At 53.1% G+C, this 17,545-nt stretch overlaps 2 protein-coding genes across 3 annotated transcripts in view; one reads left to right on the top strand and one right to left on the bottom strand.

The window, feature by feature from the left end:
• The window catches only part of LOC116823268 (zinc finger protein RFP-like), a 41,166-nt gene extending 31,153 nt beyond the window's left edge, over positions 1–10,013 (top strand). The window contains exons 3-7 of the mRNA XM_075071628.1: positions 2,607–2,837; positions 4,318–4,340; positions 5,036–5,151; positions 7,279–7,338; positions 8,733–10,013. Coding sequence (XP_074927729.1) covers positions 2,607–2,837; positions 4,318–4,340; positions 5,036–5,151; positions 7,279–7,338; positions 8,733–9,247 — 945 coding nt within the window. The 3' untranslated portion in view covers positions 9,248–10,013. The remainder of the gene's footprint in view (positions 1–2,606; positions 2,838–4,317; positions 4,341–5,035; positions 5,152–7,278; positions 7,339–8,732) is intronic.
• LOC116823721 (zinc finger protein RFP-like) overlaps positions 1–17,545 on the bottom strand; it is a 415,971-nt gene that overhangs the window by 188,998 nt on the left and 209,428 nt on the right. The window lies entirely within an intron of this gene.

Genomic DNA, 17,545 nt, shown 5'->3' on the forward strand with positions numbered 1-17,545 from the left:
CTTCATTGTACGGGAGATGCTCTAATAAAATTAATGATCTGGCAGCGCGGCAACAGAGGCAAAATATCAAATCTTGAAAGCAGGATCTGCACCCCCCCCTCACCCAGAAGCGCCGCTCACTCCATCCCCCCCTCCATTGCTTGCTCTCCCCCACCCTCACTCACTTTCGCTGGTCTGTGGCAGGAGGTTGGGATTCAGGTGGGGGTGTGGGCCGTGGGCTGGGGCCGAGGGGTTTGCAGTGTGGGAGGGGGCTCTGGGCTGAGCCTGGGGCAGCGGGTTGGGGAGCAGGAGAGGGCTCCAGGCTGGGGCAGGGGGTTGGGGTGCCAGTGTGGGCACAGGGTGCTGGCTCTGGGAAGAGGGTCAGGGCTGCTGTAGGGGGTTGGAGTGCAGGAGGGGGTATGGGAAGCTGACTCCAGCTGGACAGCCCTGATTTAGGTCAGGTCGCTCCAGGTCAGTAGTGCAGCGGGGCTAACGCAGGCTCCCTGCCTGTCCCAACCCTGGGCCACTCCTGGAAGCTTAGCATAGAACCCAGATGTCCCCAGACCCAGTCCAAGACGCAAACCACTTTGCCATGCTGCCATCTTAGCATCAGCCCCACCCAGTGATGAATTGTGTCTGTTAGGAGGGAGAGACCCCTTGATAAAGGTCCCAGGCCCACCAGGGAGAGGAGGTTTCTCACTGGAATTCTGAACTCCTGTGTCGCTCCCTGAAGGATTAAACTCAGATGCTGCCGGCCTGCACTAGAGGAGATCACTGGGCTGAATGCTGCGTAGGACCCCGAGCACCTTCAGTCTGCACACAAAAGGGCTCCAGACAGCTCAGGTCCATGCCAAGTACCACTGGGATTACACTGGATTGTAGCAAAACCAACCCCAGGCTGGAGCTGAGCGGTGCCAGTCTGAGCTCTTCTGTTCTGTACGTGGGCAAGAACCAGTCAGAGTGGTTCCATTAGTCCCACCAGGCAGCCTTTTGAAATCTCCCAGAATGCACTGCTTCTGGGATCTTTACCAGGGAATGGGCTGTGGGGTACCTCCCCAGGGGGAGGGGCCATTGCCACGCGAAAGGGGTTATGTGACAGCATGGGGCAAACCCCACCTTGTCCTTTATTACATATTCTGCATCATGTCTAATAAGATGTGTCACTGAGGATCCCAGGAATTGGATATACCCACGCCTGCCTGCAATGGGCCTTGCCTCACCATTATCAGTCACCCTTGTGTGGACCCCCACCTCCGTTTTTCCAGCGTGTCACCCGCCTGCTCATTCTTGCATGAAGATTGCCACCCAGCCCCGCCCCCACTCTAACACGTGTCTCCTGCAGCCTCAGTCTCTTGCTCCCCCTTTTGCACCAGACAAAAGCACGTCCAGGCTGGGTCCCTACCGACAGTGATAGGTGCTTCCACAAAACTGGACTGTGCTGCTTCAGACCAGTACGAATGGCCTCCTAGTCTCACAGTTTTGCCTTGGTGTTAGACCAGGTCTTGCACATACCATTGGAGCCCCAGGGATTCAGGGCTGATAATCCCCAGCCATATTTAAACCTGGTGAGCTTCCGACATTGTATCACTTTGGTTTTTGTTTAAACTTCAAAAAACAGGGTTTATTGATTCACCCCCATGTGGACTCCAGTTGCCCTGTTATGCTCTTGTACCATTTAATCAATTCACAATACCAGATAAAGCTTTGTATAATGAGATCTCTGCTAATTCTACTTAAAAACACTGAACCAGAATTGGTAACTCGATGGAATGTACACGCTCTAGTTTTCCATTAAGAGGTTTCATTCTCCTTGCTGGTCTGATCTGTCACAAGTGATGTAGACCACAGTCATCTTCGGGTTTTGTGGTGGCAAAAACACCCACTTCCAAGCACCTTCTTCCAACTTTCCATATAGAAACTTCCAAATCATCTTTGTTTCTCTAGGAAAGAATCCTATGGCCCATTGAAGACTCTGAGGAAGGAGAGAGAAAAGTCTGCTGGGATGAAGCGACTGGAGAGGGGGAATTGCGAGATATCTGGTAGGTGGCCTGTTGTTTATGACCAGCAGGGCTGGCAGTGCGGAGGTCTGATTGGAGGCAGACTCCTCTGTGTGGCTTTGTGAACATGGGGCCTATGTTTGGTGTTTCTTCCATGACCCATGATTGCTTGGCTTTGATCACGTGTAGGACAAGCCTTAAGCTTCCATTTGCAGTCGATGAGATAGCCCTTGTGCTTGCCTGAATTCACACAAATGTCTCCATGAAGTGCTTTGTTCAACTGTGTCTAGACATTTTGTGCATTTTTAAAACATTTGTTTCTTTTAACACCCCTGCATCTCTGTCAGTGTAGTTGCTAGTCCTGCCTCCTGCTGCTCTGGGTCTGAATTCCACAGACCATAAATACAGAAGATGCTGACCATGACTGACAGAGAACATCCCCTTTCGATGGGATACAGGGCCAAAAGGAAGGTGTGAGAGAATCCCCTGCCTAGTACCCACAAGTAGAGTCAATTGTCAGAATATCTGAGGATTTTCAAGAAAATCACCCTTCCTGCACACTCAGCTCTCCATGAAAGGACCCCGGGCTCCATCCATGTCCCTGACCAGCCCTTGCCCTATTTCACACAGAAACAAACACAAAGCGAGAGGCAGAAGATTGTGTCTGAATTTCAGCAACTGCAGCAGTTCCTGGAGGAACAAGAGCGACTCCTGCTGGCCCAGCTGGAGAAGCTGGATGAGGAGATTGTGAGGATCCACAATGAAAATGTCAGTAAACTCTCCAAGCAGATTTCCCATCTCAATGAGCTGATCAGTGAGCTGGAGGGCAAGTGTCAGAAGCCAGCGAGTGAATTCCTGCAGGTGAGACTGAATGAGAAACAGAGGTGGGTGGTCCAGGACAGCTAGTTCTCCCCCTCAGTGCCACCCACTGTCAGCCCTGCCCATCAATTCCTCCCCCTGCTTCCAGCACCATCTGCCTGCTACAATCAGCTGTTCCACTGTGTGCAGGAGATGCTGGGAGGGAGGTGGAGGAGCGGGGAGGGAGTGTGCTCATGTTAGGATTCCCTCCCCCCTTTGAACTCTGGGGTACAGATGTGGGGACCCACATGAAAGACCCCCTCATCTTGTATTCCATCAGCTTAGGTTAAAAACTTCCCCAAGGCACAAATTCCTTTCCTTGTCCTTGGACGGTATTGCTGCCACCACCAAGTGATTTTAAACAAAATTTCAGAGATGGGTCACTTGGAACCTATTCCCCCAAAATATCCCCCCAAGCCCCTTCACCCCCTTTCCTGGGGAGGCATGAGAATAATATACCAACCAATTGCCTTTAATGTCAGTACAGACCATACCCTTATCTTTAGGACACTAAAATCAATCAGGTTCTTTAAAGAAGTACTTTATTATAAAGAAAAAAATACAAGAATCACACCTGCAAAATCATGATAGAAGGTAACTTTACAGGGTAATAAAAAGATTTCAAACACAGAGGACTCCCCTCTGGACTCAGCTTCACAGTTACAAAACAGGAATAAAACTACCTCTTAGCATAGGGACAATTCACAAGCTAAAACCAAAAATAACCTAACGCATGTCCTTGCCTTAGTTAGAATTTTTGTAATCTTAGATGGATCATTTCAGGTAGGTTTTCAGGAGATGTTGTACCTGCTTGGTCTATGTCGCGGTCAGGAGAGGGAACAAACAAACAGAGCCCGAACAAAACCTCCCCCAACCCACCATCTTTGGAAGTAGCTTCTTTCCTTATTGGTCCTTCTGGTCAGGAGCCAACCAGGTTATCTGAGCTTCTTAACCTCTTACACATCAAGCGATTCAGTACAGCTGCAGGGAGGTATTTTATGTTACTCTTTCCTTTATATTTATGGCAGCTCACAAGAGGAGACGAGGAAGAGACAGAGTGGAGGTTGAGTGGAAGTGAGAAGAGTTGGGCTGGGGTGTGGCATTGGGGAAGGTTTGGAGTGGAGGTGGAGCATGGGGTTAAGCACCTGCAGGAACAATTGGAAACTGGAACTCATCATTAGAAACTTGCCAGACCCCCACAGAGGGGGGAGCGGGCTGCTGAATCATAAGCACTGGAGTCCAGCAGTCGGAGATCTCAGTGTAACTCGGCATATGCATTGCTGACATCTGAGTGAGTAGTATTCTTAGCAGAGTCACAGGGATATGAAAGATTGAAAAACCTCTTTAGCTCAGAAAATCAATGGCCCTGGGGCCAGGGCAGGGTCTCTTCCCCCATACTTCCTAAATCCCTTCCCTGGAATCCCGTGTGTGTGTGTGTGTGTGTCAGAGGGGACTGAAATTCTTTTGTCTCTCTCTCCTCTAGGATGTCAGAACCACCTTGAGCAGGTACGTGGCTCCCTCGCACTCCACAATGCTGGGAAAGAGCTTGATGATGTGGGTAGCACCGCATCTCCACAGGACTCTACAGCAAAATATGTGGGTAGATCACATGTTGGATACAAATGTCTCTGATCACCTTCATCCTGGGGTGCTAACTCTTGTACAGAAGACTCTGGAATTCTCCAGTCAGTGGGAAAGACTGACCTCAAGTATTTCCCAGAGATGTCACCTCCCTGGGGTACTGGCTGCCTCAGGATTGTGGGGATGGAATATGGGCCTGTCACTGCTGGGTACTGGTCACTATTCAGCACAGGGCAGTAGTTTTCAAGAGTCTTTCCCCATCTGAGGGCTGTTTGGAGACCTGTGTGGAATGTACTGGGAAGGGGGGAGTTGGTGTCTCAGTCTAGTTCCTAGAGGCAGATTTCTACAGCACTTCACCTGGGAACCTCCCGACCCTCAGAGCATGGAGGCCAAGGAGCGAATTGGCCATGGAGACTCAATTAGCTTTTTGTCCCCAGAGCTGATCTCTCCAGACCTTTGAAGGGAACGTTGCTTGGCCATGGGTTGTGTTGCATCTGCTCTGAGGCTGGGAGAAGTCGAGGAATTCGAACTCCAGGCCCATTAGAGCAGCAACTCACTAGCCAGAACTTATAATGAGTCACACAGTGAAATATAAATCACCTGACATTGTTTCTCTCCAGGTGTGAGAAGGGGAAGTTCCAGCAGCCAGAGGAGATTTCTCCTGAACTGGAAGAGCGAGTCAGTGGTTTCTCCCAGAAAAGGATTGTGCTATTGGAGATTCTGGGGAAGTTCAAAGGTACCTAGAAGGGATCTAGGAATGGAAATTGGGATGCACCTCTGAGAAGAGAATGGTGCTGATCAATTGGTTCACACTTAGATGATGCTGTTAAAGTCTTTGAATCATTTCTTAATTTAAGGCCAGAAGGGACCATCATGATCATCCAGTCTGACCACCTGCACATTGCAGGCCACAGAATCTCACCCACCCACTCCTGCAATTGACCCCTAACCTCTGGCCAAGTTACTGAAGTCCTTAAATCATGATTTGAAAACTTCAAGTGTAACAGGTTGAGCACTCAGCAGTGCGGCATCTCCTGCTGGTCAGTCAGGGAATTAGCTTTCCAGCTCCAGAGCACCCACTGCTGGCCAGTGTCTCTCCTCCCTCAGGCCCCTCCATGTCCCTCCTGGACCCGAGTGCCCCTTACATTGGGGTTCTGCCCACAGCACTGGGTCTCCTCTCCCAGGGGAGCCCCAACCCTCTATACCCACCTTGCGTCAGCCAGTCATCTAGCCCCCTTTCTCTGGGGCAGCCTGCAGTCCACAATGTCCACTCATCATTAGCAAAGGGGTTGGACCTACTGCCTTTCTAGCCCTAGTACCATTCCTGGCCCTTAACAAGGCTTCAGCCTGGGGACTTGCCAGGCCAGAGCTGCCCAGCTCTGCCTGCGCCACCCCAGCCCTGCTCTGTGTAAGGTACCCTGTGCTCTGCTCCCAGGCAGCCCTGCAGTGAGACTCTTGCCTGCCAAGCTCCCAGCCCTTTGATCAGGGGACAGTTGTGGCCTAATTGGGTGTGGCCCCAGCTGTGGCTGCCTCCCCACTCAGCCGACCTCAGCTGCTTTTCACCTTTTACCTCCTTTTATCGCAGGAGGGGGGTAACTGCCCCACTACACAAGTTACAGAGAATCCACCAGTGACTCTAGTTTAAAACTTCAACTGACTCGTGCCCCTCGCTGCAGAGGAAGGAAGGAAAAAAATCCCCAGGCTCTCATCAATCCGACTTCCCCATCCCAGATATTGTGGTCAGTTGAATACCGAGCATTTTGGCAAGACCCAACAGCCAGACACGTGGCAAAGAACTCTCTATAGCTTAGAGCCCTCCCCTTCTACTGCCCCATCACCCACCGTGAGGAACATTTCTCAAAGGCGGATCCAGCCAATCACTGAGCTCTGGTCCCGTTTGCAGCTAGTTTGGGCCAAATGGGCTGTAGGGAAGGAGAAAGCCCCTCCCCCACGATCAGGAATCCCTCCAGCACAGGCGCCTCTTGTGCCTCCTCCCCAGCAGCTGCAGGCACAAGGCGTGTTCCTGAGGGGGCTGGGAATGGGGTGAGGGTGAGTGGAAGAGAGAGAGGGTGGACAAGGGATAGAGGGCCATGGGCCATGTAAAGCTCGGCCTCACACACTCTGCACAGTGGCTAAAACACATGGGGGCCATTGTCATTGGGATGTAACTCCGTCTGGCTTCAGAACTTCCTCAGCCTGTGCCAAGGTCTGCACCAGCCCCTGCAGTCACTGAACAGCAGAATCACAAATGGCCCCTCCCCTCTCCTTTTCCCGGTACAGGGGGGAATCGGACCCATTGAGCCAATCCTCCCCCACCTCAATTTCCACCTTGATAAAATAATTTTACTATTATTTCTATTTCTGCCTATGGAGGACGAGGTCCCGTCGTGCTGCTTTCTGTAGAGACGCTGAGTAAACAGACCCAACAGCTCACAATTAGAGCCAGGATTTAGGAAACTCTCAACATCCCATTAGTGTCAAAGGGACCCAAGTGGGTAAAGTTACTTTTACGCCAAAGTCTTTGCAGACTCTGGGTCTAGGTTATGACAAAAGGCAGTAAATGAATGAGACAAACCAACTTTAGTCTGAAGGGTGGGAGGGGATGAGGAGGGAAAAGTAAATCTCTCACAGATTGTGTGTCCTGGGATGGTTGTGAGGCTGTAAGGCTGCTGGCTCCATTGCTGAGGGATGCCTGATTGAGAGGGGAAATAGGTTTCCGACCTTTTTATATTAAATACCTGAGTGCGTCTCTGGGCCTCTCTGTCTGTTTCTCTGCCATAATTATAAAACAGTTTCAGAGTGGGGATGCTCTTATAAATATGAAAGTCTGAAATCTCATCTCTCTTCTCCTTTCTCCCCCAAGACACTCTGCCGTCTGAACTGGAGAGAAAAAGGGGAGAATCATTTGGAGCATACAGACAGAGTGAGTCTGCGGGGGAAGATTGCCTTTAAATTATGAGAAAATTCCAGAGACAACATCTTCATAAGATTGTAGCTAAAGTTACCAACCAAACTGAAGTCGACCATGACACACATAGGCCGAAAAGTAACACATTAAAGAGTAGGGAGATCCAGGGGCCCATGTCCCGTCCCCCACCCACCCACACTTTTAAAGGTGGGATGACCAGGACACTTTTCAGCATGGGCATAGTTTGGGGGAAGAGGACCATGTTGCCACCCCACACTGCAAGCCTTGGCAGGTGTGGAGCATGGCAGGCAGTGTCTGTGCTTTGGGCAGGGCAGCTGATCAGCTCCTCTCTGTGTAGAGCAGCCCCTGCCTGTGGCACCAACTTCTCCCTGGTGCTGGCCTCTCTCAGTGGCCCCACCCCTGCTCCTCTTTCTCTGAGGCCCTGGCCAGGCCAGAAGCCAGAACTGGGACACCATCCAGGGACTGCACTGGGGATCCTCCACTAGCCAAGGTGGTGCATACCAAGGAGTGAGGACATGGGCCGGCAGCTGCTCTCAGAGCCCCCAGACCCATTTCCAGGGCAGATGGCGTGTCAGAGGCTCTCCAGAGCGGGCAAATCTCCCAGCCTGGCCAGGGGACATGGCCTCGGTCAGGGCCATGGAGTGGACGAGGACACAAAAACAGTCCTGACACCACCCTTCGTACTGAGTTCATGCCCACGCTGATGAACACAAACACTCTTAACTGAGTCGCCCCCAAACAGAGCTCTCTGCCACATCCCTCTGCTTCACCCCGGTGCAGGAGGTCTCCCCATCGCTCTTCTCCAACATCCTCCCTTTCCTTTGGGCAGGGCTGGGCTCTCCCATTGGAGCTGCTCTCTGCTTCCTGGATTGGGGAGATGCTCTCCCTTTGATGCTGTCAGCTCCTCCCTTCTCTCTGGGCTGGGGTTGGGGCTCCCCCACCCAATGCCACCTCCTACTCTCTGTTTTTTAGTTGCTTTTCCCCATTTCTGCACCTTCCTCTCTGTTCCCTGGCCTGGGAGTGGAGGCTGCATTAGGGGAGGGAGCTTCCCTCTGGGGTTTAAAGCTGGTACCTGCCACTTCTGCTCCCTCAATGAAAGCTTCTGATGCCTTCCTGGCTGTGTCTGTGCTGCTGGGAATGGGGGAGCACCAGCAGTGGGATGTGGGAGCTGAAGTCTCTGTGATAAATGAGAACTAATGAAGTGGGATCCATTACAAAGACTGCAGAGCTGCAGTGACATCTCTGCTCAGTCTCAGGTGCCCAGGACAGGCAGCTCCCTGGGATCCAGGCCTGTTCTAGCCAGAACGAGGCTCCTGGGGAGCGTGAGAAATGGTCCCAGACTCCCCCCGGGCTGAGCTCTGCCCCTGATGCTCTGATTCTCTCTCCAGCGAATGTGACTCTGGATCCAGATACAGCTCATCCCCAACTTGTCCTGTCTGAGGATAGAAAAAGTATGAGATGGGGAGACACGCAGCAGCAACTGCCCAACAACCCTGAGAGATTTGACTTTTGGTCCTGTGTGCTGGGCTGTGAGGGATTCACCTCGGGGAGACATTGCTGGGAGGTGGAGGTGGGGGATGGGGGAGGCTGGGGTGTGGGGGTGGCCAGAGAGTCTGTGAGGAGGAAGGGAGAGATCAGCCGTAGCCCTGAGGGGGGGATCTGGGCTGTGGAGCGATGGAGGAATCAGTTCCAGGCTCTCACCTCCCCTGTGACCCCCCTGCCCCTGAGCCGGGTCCCCAGCAGGATCCGGGTTTGTCTGGACTGTGACCGGGGGCAGGTGACATTTATCGATGCTGGTGACGAGGCCCCGATCTTCACTTTCCCGCCGGGCTCCGTCCCAGGGGGGAGAATCCGACCCTGGTTCTGGGTGTGGCCGGGATCCCGGATCCGACTGTGTCCCTGAGACACACGGCAGAGGTGGGGACCGGAAATCAGCCTCTCTAGCCACACACACAGTCCAGTCTCTATGACCTTGGAGGACTCCTATCTACCCAGCCTCTCGCTCCTCATCTCTATGGCCCCTGGAATCACCTCCCCCCCCTCTCTGCAGCCCCAGGGATGGGAGGGGGAAGAACCCCTGAAGCTGCAGGAAGGACCCTGAGGGGCAGAGGTGGGGGCTGGGCAGGGGGTAGCACTAACAGCCGGTCAGGGGACAGGCGGAGGTGGGGGTGGCAGGGACATGGCATGAATCAATCAGGGTTTGGGGGGTTGGGGAGAAGCAGCAGCTGCAGGGAGCGTTTTGTACAGATCTGTGTCCTTAGATCTCACTGAGGGCTCCCAGCCGGGGATCAGCTCGAGGGGAAGGGATAAGATCAGGGAAAGAGGAGAGCAGCCAAGGGGGATGTTCTGTGACAGGGAGGCGAGACACAGGGAAATGAAGAGGGATGGAAAGTGAGGCTAGAACAATAATGAATAGAAAAGGACAGTATGAAAGGAAAGGGAGCATGAGCGGGACAGGGAGATTTATTACATGTTACTGAAAGTGAGACTGTAACTTGTAAGTTCCCTATATTAATCCCTGGCCATTGGTGCTATTTTAGTGCCATTAAGAAAACTGTTCTCAGTAGCTGGGGATCTCCTGGCCGTGTTGTGTTATTAAAGCTCCTTCTCAGCTCCTTTTACTTTCCTACTTTCCAGTTACTTCCTGTAAATAAAACATTACAAACAATTCTTCTTTGTTGCACTTTACTGTCCCAGCTGCAAGGAATATTGGGCCTCTGAAAAGAGAGTTGGGATTTTACTGTGTGATGTGTCTCTCTCCAGCCTGTGCTTTGCCTCTGGCCTGTGCACACCCATGTCAATCAGGAATTGCTCAGCTGTGCTCTGCGGAGAGGTGACTGGTTGCACAGGGTGCGATCCGTGCAAGGACTCGGGTGTTGCAATGCTGAGTGTCACAGTGAGTAGTTTTTAGGGAGCGAGAACATCACAGGAACAGCAGCACTGTGACCTTCAGAGCTGAGTGAGGGGCCTAAACTCCCTAGACAATGCCAGGGCTACAGAGGCACCTTACAATGTGATTCACAGAAGCCACCTCAGTAGGTGGGGAGCCATGTAAGCTAGCCAATGGGAGATGCCGACAAGGGGGGAAGGGATGTCCTAAGTCACGTCCGTCTCATCGATAGGTGCCTAAATCTGGGCTGCAGAGGGGTGTCTTTCTCTGTTTAGGAAGCCGCAAACAGGAACCCACCGTCTGACGTCCGGGGCCTCCAGTCACGGCAGCTGCCATTGCCTGGTAGTGATGGTGGTGGCTGGGAACCCCAGGCCCTTTGAAATGGCCCCAGCAGGCTGCAGGGTTCCTAGGCGCACGCGCTGGATGGGTGCAGTGGCACATTAAGGAAGGGAAAAGCCCCCAACCCTTCCAGGAGCTGTATCGGCCAAGGGTGGGGAGAAGAAGCCCCGGACCATGGTAGATGGGTGAGGGGTTGGGCAGGGTGGGTAGGAGAAGCCCTGGACTCCGGCAGGAACCACGTAGGGTGGGGTGGGGTGCAAAAAGATGTGGGGCTGAAGCCCCAACAGCTGAGTCCCTCTCTCTCCCATGCCCTCTGCATGAAGCTAGCTCTTACTCTCAGGCTGTGGAGAAATTCAGCCCAAATCTACTCACCTTGGTATCTCTGTTTCCCCTCTCACCACCCAGCCATGAAGGGATTCAGCCTAGGAGGCAGGATCAGTATTAGCCCCACATGGCAGGTGGGATCTAAGGTACACAGAGGTGAAGTGACTTTCGCAAGACTAAGCGGCAGAGCAGAGAACCAAACCCAGCACACCTGAGCCCCAGGCCTGTGTCTTAACCACTGGGACACCCTTCCTACTCAAGAATGGGGAACCTCCTCTACTATTTTGAGTGGGTGGGTGGGAGTGGGCACTAGACAGAGCCACTAGGAGATGGGGAGCAGAGAGACATGAGAAAATGGACACGGGTAGGAAGCAAGAAGCGGGAAACATCAGGAAGGGGAACAAGGACTTAGAAAAGAAACAAGAGCGAGGGAAAAGGGCAGGGAGAGCAATAGGAAGGGAGAGGGGAAAATCTCCCCAGTGCTTGTATCTCCCGTCCACCTTCCCACAGCCGTGAGTGGCCCTCAGCTCCCAAACAATCGCTAAGCAGAGGTGAAGCACAGAGACTGGGGTGTTACTGGAGACAGCTTGTAGCTGAGTGTAATGATTTTAATACACTGTAATTCATGCTAATGTAATGCTGTAGTTCACTGCTATTTTAATAATGATAGACACACATTCAATAAGTAGAGTATGAAAGAAGTGTATAAATCTGCTGAAAATTGTCAGTTTTGGGGCCAGACTGAGCCCCCCCCCCAGACACACACATCTCACCCATAAGGCAGGAGGGGGCAGAGCAGGGGCAGGAAGCGGTGGAGTAGGGTGAAGTGGGGGCTTGGACTCGGGGAAGGAGGAGGAGCCGGGATGGGGCACCCACCGGCTCAACCAAAAGTCAGCATCTATGGCGCATGGGGTGGTACTAGTGGCAGGAGCGAAGGCAGGCGGGTGGGCATGTGGAAGCCCTGGCCATGCCAGAGGAGCACGCCCAGCAGCGCAGTTGAGTGGGGGCCCTGAGTGCAGTCTAGCGCAGGCGCAGCACCACACAAATGTCAGGCAGACAGAGTCCACTTGGGTGCAGCTTGTGCATGCGGGCACCAGTGGGGGGCCATTATCTGTTCTGCCCTGGGGCCCAGAATTGCTGTTGGCAGGCCTGGGGGCACTATGCTCATGTCCTGCTTGGGGCCCACAGCCCAGCTCTGTGTCTGTTTCCCCTTTCTGTTCACTGTGCTGTGTTAGATCAACGATGACACTCATTTAGGGGATCCCTTGGGTAACTGATAGAGATTTATGGTCTGAATTCTCACTGGCACAGCACTGCCAACCCCAGGCATTTCAAAATCTTAAATCAGGCCAGACCCCCAAATCATGAGATTTAATAATAATAAATAGTAAATATTAGTATTATTTTATTTGCCTTTTGGTTTCTCAGAGCTTTAGACTGCACCCAGGGCCCCCACATTGGGGGGGGGGCAGTGGAGAGAAGGGTACACTTAAGGCCCGGAGACCCTAGGGGCCCAGCCCAGGCTGCAACTCCCATTACCATGTGTAGAAGGAGGCCTGAGTTACAAGTTTGTACTGGGCCCTAAAAAATTTTGCTTGAGCCCTGACTGCACTGGGGTGAAATTTTTATGTATTTTTCTGCAACAAAGAGAGCTAGATACTTCCTTTGTTTAGAAAAGAAAAGGCGAGAGTCTCACCTCCTCACATGCTTCCAGGAGCTGGGGCTTCATCAAACACACCCAATATTGTAAACGTCATGACAAAACCATGAAGTTGGTGATGCTGCAGCCCCTTTCCACTGAGCCAAAGCAGCATTAGTAAAAATGAGAATCAGGTCTTGAAAACACTGATTGCAGCTTAACCAAGGTTTTACCCTGAGAGTTTATTATCACAAGGCTTGGAAGAATGAGCTTTTATTCATAAATGTTGGCAACCCTGGCTTTTGCTGTCTACACACAGACCAATGAATAAAATATTTCAATTGATAATAAATGATAATTGGAGATATGCAAAGTAAGAACAAGGCTGCTTGAGAACTTTTTTGTGTTTGAAGGCCAGTGACTCTGCATCTTTTGACAGGTGATGCGACCAGCTGTGTTTTCATGGTTATAAAGCTTCACCTTTTTGAATCTGTTGAGATTAAATCTGACATTGGGGTCTGACTCGCTATTGATGTATCCCCCCATAATTTCCCACAACTGTGAAAACTGAACTTGAGAACAATTGGAAGGAAATGCTAAACCCAGAGTTCTGTGCAATTGTGAACATTTAACTCAACAAATATTGGGAAAAATGCTTAAAACTGGCAGTGACATATATTTAACATATCAATGAATAATGGGTCTCTCTCCTCAGACACACACACTCTGCTCCTTCAAGGGCATCACCTAGGGTGACCAGACGGCCAGTGTGAAAAATCAGGACGGGGGTGGGGGGTAATAGGATCCTATATAAGAAGAAGTCCCAAAAATCAGGACTGTCCCTATAAAATGGGACATCTGGTCACCCCAGCATCTCCATAGGGGGCTGCCCCCCAGCCACGGGGCCCTGGGGCACACGTCACACAAACGCCTGCAGGCTGTAGTGTTCCCCGGGGGCTCCTCCCCGCTCAGCAGCAGCCGAGTCAGTCCCAGGCAGGGAAACACCCGGCGGCTGCTGCAGGAGCTGCCAAGGCAGAGCCCGGCCGGCCTCACGCGGCTTCTCTCCTGCAGCGAATGTCGCTGGTTCTAGGACCGCCCCTGGGGGCGGGGCTTCTGCCTGTTTTGTTGGTTGGTTTTTAATTTCCCTCCCGAGAGCGTGATTGGCTCCCGGTTACCCAATCGGCTTTAAAAAAGCTTTAAAGACTCATTACTGCGCCTGCGCGATTGTTTGGTTTTGCTTTTGGGATCCACCGGCTGCTGCCGGTCCCGTTTCTCGCTCCTCCTGCGGCTCCACGTGGCTGTCGTGGGCGCCTGGCTCGGGTGCAGGGACCTTGAGTTGTTCCTTAGAGGTGGGGCGGGGAGGGCTGCTGGCTGCCCCACGCTGCACTGCCCCACCCCGACGTGGCTGCGCTGGCTCACTGCAGGGGGGTTGTTGTTGGGGGGGGGGAATAGCAGTAGCTGTAGCGGGGCAGCATCGATTTACCGTGCCCTTGTGCTGCTTGGCTGGCAGTTACAGCGCATGAGTGGGGGGACTGGACTGCTGGGAGCAGCAGCTGCGGGGAGGGGAAAACCCAGGCTGTGTTGTGGGGTGGGGGCTGGCGAAGGCTGCAGCGGGGTTTGAGGGAGTTGAGGGGGATTGGCCTGGCTGGGATGGTGATGGGGGGGGGGTTGGCTTTATGGGGGTTGGTTGGGGGTGGGGAGTGGCCCACCCACTGTCCTGTGCTAATCTTGGTCAGTTTATGGTCACCTGGGTCCACCAGCCGGGGGTAGGGTCTACTGGGGGTGTGGTCTGGGTGTTACTGGGGTACCTCAGGTTGCCGCCCTGGCTTTTAAAAAAAATATTAAAAGTTCTGCTCGTTGTGTTGGTCTGTCCTTTCTCTTGGTTTTGGTGGTGGCACATTGGACTGGTGGTGGTTGTGGAGGGGGGCTGTAAAATTAAGGGAGGCGAGGGGACACTTAGCTGTGGGATTTCTGAGGGGCACTGAGAGGTGTTGCCTGAGGGGGAACCCCTGAATGCATGGGGGGGTATTTGAATGCAGAATGAGGTGGGGGCACTGGCATGGTGGGCGTGGAGGGGTTGGCTGGGGTGTTCGGGGGTGCATGGGGCCCTGACAGGGAACACAGACCGTGGGGTGGAGGAGAGTCTGGTTCCCGCTGGGAAGCCTGGAGCCAAACTCCCCCTGCAGCCCTGGGGGGGGGCGGTCTCTCATTCACCTTCCTCCGAGCGGGCCCCCGGGGCAGGGGCCGGGCCGGGCTGGGGGCTCTGCCCTGGCCTGGGAGAGGCTCCTGGGGAGCAGCGGGAAGGGCCCTGCTGGAGATTCCCCTCTCCCGGCTGCAGCCAGGGCTCCGGGCTCCCAGCACCAGCCGCCGGGGCTCGGGGATCTCGCCACGAGCCTGGGAGCCAGAGTCACCGCAGCGGCTGCGAGTCACTTCCTGCTGCCGGGCCGGAGCCCAGCGCTTGCTGCCCCAGAGCTGCCTCCTGGCGGCTCCTGGGTCCTATCGCTGAAGGGATCGCGCTGCAGAATCTCTGGGTCCGGTTCCTGTTCCATGAGCATCTAACCCAGGGGGTCTCACTACCAAATTTTTGGTGCCCACTGGTGAGTGCAGGAGGGTGGTTCCCCCCAAGCCAGGCTGCAGAGGCTTCGGGCCAGCCCCCTCACGAAGGCCTGGGGTCCTCCACCACAAGGGGGGCTGCATGGGGCCCCAGAATAGCGAGGGGCAGCCCTCTGTTCTTTGCAGAGTTACAGACATGCAGATGTTAGAGATGAAAAGCCCCATTCGCTCAGACAATCCGTGGCTTTGGGCCTAGGGCGGGGTTTCCATTTCCGGTGTTTGTAAAATCCTTTCTGATCCCCGTTGACGCCTGGCAGTTACCGTTTCACTGCTTTGCTTGTTTTCCCTAATTCTTTCCCTGCAGCCTTTACTGTCCCTGAATAGTCTTGTTTCTTAGGCTGCCTCCCCCTTTCCATTCCCAGGACAGGTTGGTTTAGCCTCAGACTTCGGGGCAACCCCCGAGGGATCCATTTCCTGATTCTCAGTCCTGCTCTCAGCTCAGTATTGTCAGGGCAGTCACAGGCTGGTGCTGGCCTTGAGCTCAGTGGGCCGGACCCAGCCAGCCATTTTTATGCAGAACTCCCCAGTGTGCTGAGAGCTGCACTGATAACACCTGTATCCAGGTGCTCTGCTGTGCTGGGGACTTTCACAGGTTGGATTCTACAACTGCCAGCAGGTGGTTTGCTGAAATCTCATCCCTTGGTGCTGCTGCAAACTCTGATCCCTTCCTTCATTCTGTAAAGAGGGTCTAAATTTACCATGCACAGGGCAATCACCCTGGATCCCAGAGTGTGACAGCCCCACCCATAGGTGGCGACACCCTGGGTTCTCCAGGGCTGGAGAACCCGCCGGCAGCTCCCTATCAGCACCTCCCCATCCTCCCACCACGTCCTGCCCACAGATGGGCCCTGCAGATTAGCGCTTCGCCCTCTCCTTCCCACCTGCCACAAGCAGCTGTTTTGTGGCATGCAGGAAGGAGGCTGGGTTGGTGGGGAGTGGAGAAGCAAGGACAGGGCACACACAAGGGACGGGGCAGAAATGGGCAGGATTGTAGCCTTGATGGAAGGGCTGGAGTGGGGGTGGAGCTGGGGGCAGAGACAGGAGTCGAGTGAGCCCCACTCTCTGCATAATGGAAGGCTCCCCCTGTGTGAGGTATTAGACTGAGAGCTCTTTTCTCTCTTTTCCCCTCTAGGACATCAGAGGCACCGCAAACAGGCATGTGGCTTCTTCTCACCCCCCCTCACACTTCTTGAGCCTGGGCAGGGGCTTGGACACCAGGTGAAAGCCACGTCTCCCCAGGGCACCTCAGCACAGTGTGCGGCACAGGGGTCCCATTTCCGCTACTTTCACTTTGCTCAAATGAACCTTGAGGTTCTCAGCCCCTGAACAAAGCAGTGGATTTTCTGATCCCATGGGAAAGATTATAAGAACATAAGAACAGCCACACTGGGTCAGACCAAAGGTCCATGTTGCTCAGTGTCCTGTCTGGACAGTGGCAATGCCAGGTGCCCCAGAGGGAGTGAACCTAACAAGTAATGATCAAATGTACAGAACAGGCAATCATCAATTATGAACTTGTTGTTCCATCCTGGGGGGACTGGCTGCCTCTAGACACTGGGGATATACCATGGTCCTTTCACTGCTCGCTCTCTGCTTACCATAGGTGCAGACTTTTATTTTTCCCTCAGAGTGCTCCACTCCCGCTCAGCCCCCAGCCCCACCCTCTCTCCACCAGTTCCTACCCCTGATCCAACCCTTCCCCAGAAGCCCCCTCCCACCTGAGGCTTGCTGTTCTCTGCCCTCACCCAAGCACTTTCCCCAGCTGCCGAACAGCTGATCAACAGCCCCATCGAACAGCTGTAGCAGGTGGGTTCTGAGCACCTGCTATTTTTTTCTGTGGGGGGTTGAGCTCTAGAGCACCCCTGGAGTTGGTTCCTCTTCAGCTTGGAATAACGGGATTGAGCAGAGACCAAATATAAATAGGGATATACAATGAGTCTTAACCCACGTACTGCTGTTAATGGGTATAACAAGGCATGCTCTTGGGGGATACTACTGAGAGGATCAATTCAGGAAAGAGCAGGGCATTCGCAGCCCAAGGCTACACCCAACCAGGCAAACAGAGAGGACTTCACTTTCATCCCAGTGGCTAAGCAGAAGTCAAACAAGCAAATCCCTCCAGATTCCCAGTATCACCACCAGCACCACTCTATATGGGGATAAACAGTTATGAAAACCAATACCCCAGTAAAAGAACAAAAAAAAAAAGGTTACAAGCCCCATACCCAGGTCAATATACAAGTCAAATCTTACCCACAAATCACGCTGTTGCCAGTCCTTTAGAATCTAAAATCTAAAGGTTTATTCATAAAAAGAAGGAAATATAGATGAGAGTTAAAATTGGTTAACTGGAATCAAATACATACAACAATTGCAAAGTTCTTGGTTCAGGCTTA

The sequence above is a fragment of the Chelonoidis abingdonii genome, chromosome 12, assembly GCF_003597395.2.
Source record: "Chelonoidis abingdonii isolate Lonesome George chromosome 12, CheloAbing_2.0, whole genome shotgun sequence".
NCBI classification, from domain to species: Eukaryota; Metazoa; Chordata; order Testudines; family Testudinidae; genus Chelonoidis; species Chelonoidis abingdonii.